This window comes from Sturnus vulgaris, chromosome Z (genome assembly GCF_052056855.1).
Source record: "Sturnus vulgaris isolate bStuVul1 chromosome Z, bStuVul1.hap1, whole genome shotgun sequence".
In the NCBI taxonomy this organism is placed as follows: Eukaryota; Metazoa; Chordata; class Aves; order Passeriformes; family Sturnidae; genus Sturnus; species Sturnus vulgaris.
In genome coordinates, this window is record NC_142283.1 from 62976295 (window position 1) to 62986826 (window position 10532).

Below are 10532 nucleotides of genomic sequence, written 5' to 3' on the forward strand. Positions count from 1 at the left end.
GCAAACTAGTAATAAATAGTTGTCAGATTATTGTGCCAAATTGGCAGAGTATGTTCCTGTTAGCTTAATTTTAATGAATTTTATCATGAGTTATAGTGAACTACCTTCTTAGTACCTTCTTCTACCTTCTTCTCTAAAGGCACTGCAGCAGCAGCTACTTTGTGTCATGACTGTTGTATGGAAAGTGGTGGGCAAGATAAACATTTTTGCTATTTAGACATTTTTTTGAAAAATTGCCAAATTTCCTTTTGAAATGGGTTCAAAGTTTGGTTTTGGTTATAAACCTCAGAAACAAACAAACACACCAAATAAACCCACAAAGAAACAAAAGAAGAAAAAAACCAAACTTCTGTTAGTGTTTATCACTGGCATGGTATTCAATAAGTCTGCTGTCAAGACTTCCATGTTACAATTTCATGAAAGAGTGCATGGACAGAATGTAACCAATTGAATTTCTGCTATTGTCTGGTGGTCAGCAAGAAACTGATTCTTTCCCTTTTTGTAATCAAGTCATTTGGTGGGTATTTTAGTACTGTGCTGCTCTGCTGGTGTTCCAAAAAACATGTTTTTTTAAAGCAATCAGTCCTTTCAGGAAGTTAAAAGGACAAAAGCTTGCTTCTGTTAGGAGAGGTGAAGCTCTTGCCATGTGTGACTGGATGGTGATAATGAGAAGCATTACAAAGATATAAAATACATATGTCATAGTGGCTGCCAATAGAATAAGCCAAGTATAATACTAATATTGTTACTCTTGTCCAAACTTTAATATATTCCAAGAGAAAAGAGTATATTGTATTATATTTGTTACATATAGTCCTGTGGTCATGTGTGTGCTCTCAGTTGTAGTTTCTCGTCACTCGTATGAGTGAAAAACTAATCGAAACATGAAGTTTAATTGAGCAGAATTTTAGAAATTATTATATTAAATATACATAATGCATATTGATTTGTTCCATGTCTTTAATGATAATTAGCAATGGCTTTCTGCTGTTGGCTTTGTTAGAGTATTAAGATGATTAAGATGCTGTGTTGTATTCTTTTTTGTATGAAGATAGTTAGCCATGATAGCAATTTTCAAAAGATTAGTATTTGGTTTTGTGTCTTACACAGTAAGTTGTTTTTTAAACTGGTTTTGAGATGCATCTCTTTCTTCTCTTCAGTTACTAATGATGAAATAATGGGTGTAGGAAGAAAATTCTGGTCTATGGGTGTGGTCCTGGAATTAGAAATTCATTAATCTACAACAGCAAAGGATTTTTGTGGTAGCTATCCCACACACAGGTAGATGATTGACAAAGTTGCTGATTTAAGGTGTTTTTAATATTGTTTTTCCCCTCCTGCTTAGTGATTGCAAAAGTAATCCAAAATTAATGAATTTTTCAAAAGATGTAAAGTTAATCTTTGCCCTTTTCTTTCTTCCAGTTTCTTATGTCAGGCTGGGCCACAGGATACTCATTCCGTTGTGACATTGTTGACTACTCGAGGTCACCGACAGCTCTAAGAGTAAGTTGAAAGACAAAGGTGAATTGTTGCCGTGGAACAATAAAATAGTTTGGGTTAGTAGTGACCTTGGAGATCACCTAGTTCCAACACCCCTGATAGGAGCAAGGACAACTTCCACTAGACCAGGTTGTTCAAAGTAGTGTGTTACACATTAACTTTATTTTTAAAAATGCTTCTTGAACAGTCTCCTTTTTGAATGCACTGTCATGGAATGCACTAAATAGAAATGCCCTTTTGCATAATGTAGAGCACATGAGTTAACTGGAGGGACGGGTTGGTTGGTTGGGAGAAAGAAAGAGGCAAGAAATTCACTGGCTTGTTTTTGTTGCTTTTAAAATTCCTTTAAGTTTAAAAATTGTTTTGTGGTTTTTTTAAAAAAAACAATCAAACTACACATTTAAATATTTCTGTCAACCTTGGAACATCATTTGGCCCAGTACTTTCTTTTATATAGACAATTATTTGTCCTGCTCGGTTTTGTTTATGACTTTTTTGGTTTGATAATTTGATTTTTACTCTTGCAGATGGTGCGAACTTGTTGGCTTTACTTCTTTTCCAAGTTCATTGAATTATTAGACACTGTAAGTATTTCTAGCCTAATAAAAGAAGTGGTTCTGTTTCCTTTTCATAGCAGAAGAACTAGTGCTGTTGCGGGCTGAGGATACAAGTTGCTTTTTATTTAGTCCTCCAGTCGTCAATAATTAGAATACCTTTATATTTACCATCATGTTTACCCCTATTATCTCTCTGTACGATATTGTCTTTTTACAATGTTCTTCCTTCATTATCAGGAAAAATGTTAATGAGGGAATACACCTTTAAATATTTAGAAAGTCTGGATAAATTCTCTGTTTAACAGCTGAGTACACTAATCTGTTATGCTATGACAATGCTTGTCTCAATGCTGCAGATAAAAATCAGTTGATCATGCTGAATATTTTTTTTTACATTGTCTTCAGATTTTGTTTTCCCCATTAATATGATCAACAGCTTTGAATGCAGGACAAAACTGCCATACCTACTTCCTCTGAATTCCTGAGGTTGAGTGTTGTGACTATAGAGATGTATGATGCCAGGCTGGCAGTCTAACCTCTTTCAAAGAAAGTCTGTGCAGCAATGCATTGAAGCAGAATGCAGACCTCGCTCACCACCAGCAGCCATCTTCCCAAGACTGGCACCTGATAGGACTGACTGAGATATTTTCAGACCACCTTCTGAGTATTGGAATTAGCTGCAGTTCTATTTGCCCTATTGTTTGCGGCACAATAGTGGTGGTTCAGGAGCTGACTCATGAGCAGTGAGGATGTTCTGCATCCTCTGAGCAAAGCTGGCTGTCTGACTTTTCATCTGCAAATGTTCACAATTCAACACTGGAAGATCTTACTGACTAAACCAAATGGAATGATAATGCAAGTGTCAGGAATGCTAAAACAGGAAAATCCTGACAAGTGTATTCCTCTATTTGCCTTTATTTGCCACAGGTTATAGTGCTCCTTTATAAATAGTCCCGAGCCTGTTTTTTTTTTTTTTTTAATTTGTTTTGTTTGAATACAATTAGGTACCTGTTTCTCATCAGCTTTTTTGTTTTATTGTAAAAGTAATTTCTTAGCTGTATTTAAATCAGCTGATTCCAAATGTTTTTTCTGGCACACTAGACATCTTTTCTTCTGTATCTAATACTACCCTTTCTATGACCTGACTTCTCCTTTTTTTTTTTTGCTGTCTTCTCTTAACATTTCCCTTGATGCCTGTCCTTTAAAATGGGGCCTGTCAATATTAATTAAGAATACCTACATATATTCTGTACAATTTTGATGTTTTCCAATGGTAGCTAAGTCAGAGTTCATAAAAAAGTGCTATTTCTCTAACATAGTATTTCAACTGTTAGTCCTTCAGTTAATTTTCTCAAATGGCTTTTCATTAATAGTTCAGGGGACTTAAAATATGATGCTTGTAGAGACTTCTCAATCCAAGCTAGTCCATCTTACACAGTTTGTTGCACATGTAGGAGATGGCTCAACCTTTGACATCTGGTTTCAAAGCTTGCCTTGGCTTTTGAGATTTCACAGGGGGATTTTACTTACTGGTTTTAAGTATTTCTGAAAACTAGTTTGCTTAGCCAGACACTCACTCAGTTTTCCTTCTTCTCCAAATACTGTAACTGTGAAGAACTTTTAAATGTGTAGTAGTGAGCAACCAGCATCGATGTGTACATTTTTCTTTAAATATGTTGGGTTTGATTATCTTCAGTAACATTGTGTTCATTAAAATCTGTTTCAGATATTTTTTGTACTGCGTAAGAAAAACAACCAAGTAACATTCTTGCATGTTTTTCATCATTCCATTATGCCGTGGACCTGGTGGTTTGGAGTCAAATTTGCTGCAGGTATGGAGAAATAGTGGAGTTACAGTTGCACATATCTTCTGGTAGTGAAAGTTACCTATGGTAGACAAAATAAAAAGAAACAGTATTAAACACCTTGGAAACATAAGTGTTTTTAAATTTAGACTTCTGCAGTATTTTATGGAACAACTGAGATCACCATAATTATTTAAATGGGTGGGGATTACTCATTTTTCCTATTTGATGATATTTTGTTCCGTGTTGATTTCTTATGGGGAGAAGAGGTGCAGAGAAGAGAGCTGGGTACAAGCAAAGAACATCATTACATGAAAGAGAGAAGTCATTGAAAAATCATAAGTGCTAGGGGAGATACATGAAGCGAATAACTCTATTGAAACTACTTCATAACCATTTTACCCCCTACAATGTTAGAACTCAGTTGGAGGGGAGAACTGCATTCATTTCTTTTTCCTGTTTGAGAAATTATTCGGTCTTTGTTGCATTTGCTTTTACTGGCTTTAGGTAATATATGTGGGATTTATTTACACCTGCTATTTCAGCTTTCACAAAACTACAGAAATATTTTTCTGGACCTACTTTATAAAAGAAACAGATTTGAATTGTTTTGAATTTAAATTCTTTGACCACTACCAGCTTACCTTCACTTTCTCCTTTCCTGCTTGGTGTGTCTTTGCATTTTCCTTATAAGTGTGCACCACTAATAAATATGAGAATATTGCCATGAGAATATTCTGAAAAACACAGAGTGGAGAAATGTACAGTCATTTATAAATCCATTTCTGGGACAGTTTAGACTTTTTTAGGAATTTTTACTGAGAAATAGTGGGGTTTCATACATGTTTACCTGGAAACATGTTTTGTGTTTTTTCTTTTTTTGTCCCAGAAAATTGGTGATGAATTGATGAAGCAGTTGTTCCAATGCTTTTCAGTCTGATACCTTATTGTCTATTTTATGTCTCTTTTTATTCTGAAGTGGTCCAGAAAGCACTCCAGAAAATTCGTAGACCTTTTAAACCTTTCCAGTGTACAGCTTTTCCTTGTGTATAAATGGATATACTTCTGTTGTATTTGTTGAATTTCTGTTATTAGGAAGGTGGTGGATTGATTATGTATTTCTCAAATCTTGCTGAGTGACTGGTATTAAGTTAATAATAAAACTGTGACTGTTCATCTCAGCATACACCCCAAGGTGTTTATAGGTCTGCAAAGGGAAAACTGCAGCAAACAGCAGTCCCTCCTCTTCAACCTTGAAAATTTTCCACTTATAGGTGATTAACTTTCTCCTTTTTATCTAGATGTTGGATCAGTATACCAGCTACAGGCTTCTGATTTTGCAATAGATTCAAATTTCCCATGTGATAATTTGACAAATACTTTCAGCAAAGTGTGCAAGAATTTTGTCCTCTGCTAGTAATAGTCCCTCATATTTATGCAGAGCTGTGTTTATTCCAAAAACTCTATTGCTTATCTTTACACTTATCTTTCCAAATACTGTTGTTTGATAAGTTTAATTTTTTCCAAGAATTTCAGTCCTGCTGATGTTTATTTTGTATTCAGTTTCATCAGTGCTTGTCCTTCTAAACAGCAGCATTATCAAGTTTTCAACCTGTTTGTAAAAAACCCAACAGTATTGGATGGAGATGCTGTTTTTTCTCTGATCTGATATAAATAGAGAATTATAAAATGATGCTTTGTATAGTGTTGCTTTTTGGAGCATATTTTTGTACTGTTTTGTAGGTTCCTTTTTTCTCTGCTTTAGCTATTTATTTTTTCTTCTGAATATTCACTGCACAAGCCAAAAAAAAGTATGTATATTTGAACTGTAAGAACATTCAAATTATTTTTAAAAATACAAATAGCTAAGTTTCAAAGAAAGTTTGCAATCACAGCTGGAGGAGTTATGCCTTCTCAAGCTGGAAGATTAGTGTGAACTACTCAAAACACAAAATATGCTTTATTTTTAATTTGAATGATTCTAAATGGGAAAATGGCACTCTTTTTCTCACTAAATGTCTCCTTTTATGTCTTCTTGTTTTCTTTTTGATGATCACTGTTTCCATGTCCATGTTTCTTTTAGAAATACTTTGCTGTCTGCTGCTTCTTGGATCACTTTTAACTCTAATTTCTTGCGTTCGTTAAAATAAAGCTACTTTGAGCAGGATCGTGTAGCTCCATGGTTAATCCAATGGAGAAGGAACTGTTTCCTTACCCGTGCTTTGAAATGCTCACGTGTTGCCAGTTACAGTCATAAATATGGGCTCTATTTACTCTAAGTATGTTTTGAGATGGACAATGGATTTGTGAGACCCTGGTTCATGATTACGAAAACTTAGTGTCTGAAACTGTATTTCATTCTTGGGGAATCTGGAAATATGTGTTGAGAAGAAACTTGTTACTTATTCTCTGCAACTTCTTGAAGTTTATCGTGATATCTAGAAAGGAGGCAAAAAACAGGAGGAAAGCTTTCTACTAAGTTTTCCGTCTCTATCAAATATATGTTTTAATAAACTATAATTTAAAAATTAAACCAAAGAACAAAAAATTCCACTAAAATGTTTTTGCAGGTTATTAGATCAGCTTGGTTTAATTGCTGTTTTGGGAATGCTTAGATAAACCTTTTCTGAGGCAAGAAACTCATATGATCCATGAGAACTGGTATCAATGCAATTCAGGTAAAATACCTTGAGGGTTAGTCAAAGTCTAGATTTTGTGGTACATGTTTTTCATACCCTGGCTGAAGGCAATCTGCTAGGACCACAGTGGCTTTTTAGATACCTGCTGTAATACTACTACTATGTTTTGTTTTTCTACAGGTGGTTTAGGAACATTTCATGCCTTGCTGAACTGTATTGTGCATGTTGTCATGTACACTTACTATGGAATCTGTTCTTTGGGACCAGCCTATCATAAATATTTGTGGTGGAAAAAGTATATGACAACTATACAACTTGTGAGTAACTGTCTTTGACATATGTACCTCTCAAAAAAACTGATTGTAGCTAACACAGATTTGATGCAATAAATTTTTCCTCTTAGTTATGCCCGTGTGTGGAATTTACAGTTGGTATAAGATTTACTAATGTTTCAACTGAGGATAACAAAAGGTGTGAACTCTCCACAGTAATACACTTAAATCTGCTGACTTCAGCATTCACTGTAATCACAGATTTAGACAAATAAGCTTTTCCAGTTATGCAGTACTTGGTAAATATATTTACAAGACTCATTGGTTGTATAAAAAGTATCAAAATATAAGTTTACACCAAGAAAATATAATTTATGTACAGGTTCCAGATGTAACTAGTAACTACAAGTAACATGTAGTTAGGAAAGGGAAAAAGTACTTCTTTAGAACTTGATGTTCTTTCATAGAAAATGTTTGTGTTTAGAAAATTTGCCTCTCTCCAGCCCAGAGCATTAAAAGCCACTCTTGCAGTAATTATATTAAGTGTTTCATTCACTTTCAAAAGGTTGCTCTTCTGAGTGCTTTTTCATGCCCACCTCATTTAATAGATGGATTTTCAAAATTCAGTTTCTGGCTAAACAATTGGCTTAGAAAGAGCAAGGATGCTGATGGAGGAGGTAAAGGAGCATCCTGTCTGCTTGTACCAGGGCTGGTTTTAGTAGAATACTTCATGTAAACATGTGCAACTCTGAACAATGTAGCCTGAATATTTTTAACTTGGACTTTTTAACCTGGAGGCACTACCAGTGGACTATTAGCTTGGAGTTCATGTGGAGTGTCTTTTTGTCACATGCTAGTGTGCAGGGAAGGTGGAAATTCTTGTTTCCTAACCCTGTAATGGTTGCTTTTTTTTTTTTTCCTAATTTTCCTAAAGGAGCCTCCCATTTGTCACTGGACAAACATTGTCTGCCTCCTTCCTTCTTATCTGAACTGGCCAGGGTAGAATCCTATTTTCCTACTATGAGTTCCTTAGTTTGTCACAGAATTTCTCTTCCTTTATTACATAAACCTGTTTTTCAGTGGAGTAATATTTTGGGGAGATGGGCTATAAAGGTGTATCTGTGTCACATGAAGAAGTTGTATTGTTGTCCCTGTTGCTCCTTGCTTTGCCCTCACTCCACCCCTACTATCTGTTTTTTAGCAAACAAGCTATGTTGAAATTTTTTAAACTTCTGTAGTAAAATTGTAATTTATTTCAAAAGTACTTACTTTCTTCACCTTTTTCCTCCAGGTCCAGTTTATTATGATTACAGTCCATATAGGACAGATCTACATCATGGATGATTGTCCATACCAGTATCCAATTTTCATGTTTATTATTTGGCTTTATGGCTCTATGTTTTTAGTCTTGTTTCTCCACTTCTGGTACCATGCGTACACCAAGGGACAAAGACTGCCAAAAATGGCAAAAAATGGTATCAGCAAAGATCAGTGAAAGAAATTCTTGTCTCTAAAACCAAAGAAGTGTATATGTCAAAGGGGAAACTTGCACTACTTGACAATCAAGATGTTTAGGTGCGCACACTACATGGTGTATATTTTGTATGTTTTCTTCCAAAACAGAATTTGTATTTTTACCGTAAGTTATTTGGGATTCAGAACATGGGAGTGGGGAAGAACTGTGGATCTCTGATGAAAAAAAAAAAAAAAAGATAGATGATCTCTATCTAAAAATGCACAAAAATAAAGATAATTGGAAAAACGAAAATGTGTATGACAAGTACTGAGTACTTTGAACACACTTTGAGGGGGATAAAAATTACTTCACTTTAAATGTTGTAAGTTGCTAAGACTGTCAGCTGCATTTTATTTTAAGAATGATTCTTCAGTAAGTACTGTTTGTAGACTCTAAAGCATATTAATATAGTTAATACATAAGCATTGTTACATCTGTTTATAAACTATATTACTTTAAAGGAAGGATTGTATGTTAATCTGTTAAGACAGCGTTTCATTTGAAGATCAAAGATTTTTGGATATACTGTCTTTTACTAGGAGAACTGAATTCATTTCATGTTCTACTCAGTTGAACATTATCGTAAATGTTGGAAAGCTACTAATATGGGGATTATCTGAATTGTCTTGTAGCATAGTGATCAAAACATCTTACTGATTTGTTCACTGTAGTAGCCAAATACACTTATTATTCAATGTGTTTATGGATATACTTTATATTGGTAGCCTGTGCTGTTTGTGAAATGGGGCTAGGAGGATTATGGAATCTTTTAATTCAATAGCCAAAATCTTAGTACTCAAATAAAATGTAAAAGAATTTTCATTTAATGATTTAAGCTTAAATGTTGCCTACCATGATTGTACTGTACTCTACTTTCTTCCATTTCCATTATCTACTGAAATACATGTCTAGAAAGAGTTTGTGTCATCTTGGTTGTTTTTATTATTACAGCTTGTTTTTATCAGCTCAACATTAAAGTTACTCCAGTTGTCTTGTCTGGAACCAGAGAAAAAAATGTGACATTCTCTGATCTTCTGAAAATGGCGCAGGCAGTGATGACTGAGCATGGCTCCACTCTGTGCAGAATTAACCCAGTATGTTGTTTTCCAAGGTTAGGCAGATTGTTAGGGTCACATTTGTTTGGAAATCAAAGGAACTTGCTGTTTTAAGTTGCACTCGTACTGCATGAGTTTATTAAGGAATTAGTGCACACAACAGACCTGGAAATGCGGAATTAAATCTGTTTAGATTAATATTACCATTAAACATTCTACAACACCAAAAAGAAAGAAACTTGCAATATTTGCTTTTGATTTTATCTGATCTGTGGGATTTTCAATTATTGAAAACTTTGAGGCAGATTTTAATAGCCTCCCTGTTGTACAATTCCAAGAGAGTAAGCTTTGTTACTTGAACACTTTTATTTTACTGACATTTATGGTGCATTGTAAATGCTAAAGGAATGTAAACTGGACATGAGTTGCAAATGTTTTCTTCAGCGATTACATCACGTATTTTAAAGTAAATAAAAAATATTTTATATTTTATCTATTCACTATTGAATCTCTGTAGCTGTCAGCTCTCATGGCAGCTTGAAAGTTGAGCTCAAAGTATTGAGATGAGTTGAGATTTAAATTCAGACGTTGCCTTTTTAGGTGCTTGATCCTAGAATCATCAGTGTTCAGTTCCTAGCTCCCTGGCAGTACAAGGGGAGAGAGGTGTTTTATCACAAGATCCTAAATCGCTGTGATGCTGATCAGGGACCACATCTCTTTGGTGGGAAATGCAGTTCATCACTAACTCGAAGTCTCAAGTCCAGCCACCTCTGGCCTGTATGTATGCCCCTGGCCTCCAGTGTTAGGGGGCTTTCCTTAAGGACAGAGACCTATTGCTGTTTTTTCAAATAGAAGGGAAGGATTATGTTTTCTTTTTATATATCTATATATATATCTAGATATATAGATATATAGATATTCATTTATTACATAAGTACTGATGAAGGAAGTGGGACAATTTGTATTTTTCAGGTCTTCTTGAGCCTGCACATTCAAATGTGTTTGGGAAATGTAGGCCTTATGAGGGAAAGGCTGTAATAGACAACTGGATAATAGTACCCCCTGCTTCTTGTGCAAGGAAACAGGAATTCCTCTGTAGCCTTGCAGATGACTTCTGTGCTGGTTATCAATGTGCTGGTAATGATCTTGCAATCATACTTCCTTCCGTGGCCCATAAATATGCCTGTG

General features: G+C 34.9%; 1 protein-coding gene across 2 annotated transcripts in view; it reads left to right on the forward strand.

Annotated features, from left to right (window-relative positions):
• Positions 1–9207, forward strand: part of ELOVL7 (ELOVL fatty acid elongase 7) — a 32360-nt gene extending 23153 nt beyond the window's left edge. For both annotated transcript variants that reach the window (XM_014881809.2, XM_088155895.1), the window contains 5 exons: positions 1423–1503; positions 2028–2084; positions 3784–3889; positions 6682–6818; positions 8065–9207. In XM_014881809.2, coding sequence (XP_014737295.1) covers positions 1423–1503; positions 2028–2084; positions 3784–3889; positions 6682–6818; positions 8065–8268 — 585 coding nt within the window. In that variant the 3' untranslated portion in view covers positions 8269–9207. The remainder of the gene's footprint in view (positions 1–1422; positions 1504–2027; positions 2085–3783; positions 3890–6681; positions 6819–8064) is intronic.
• Positions 9208–10532: the final 1325 nt, after the last annotated feature.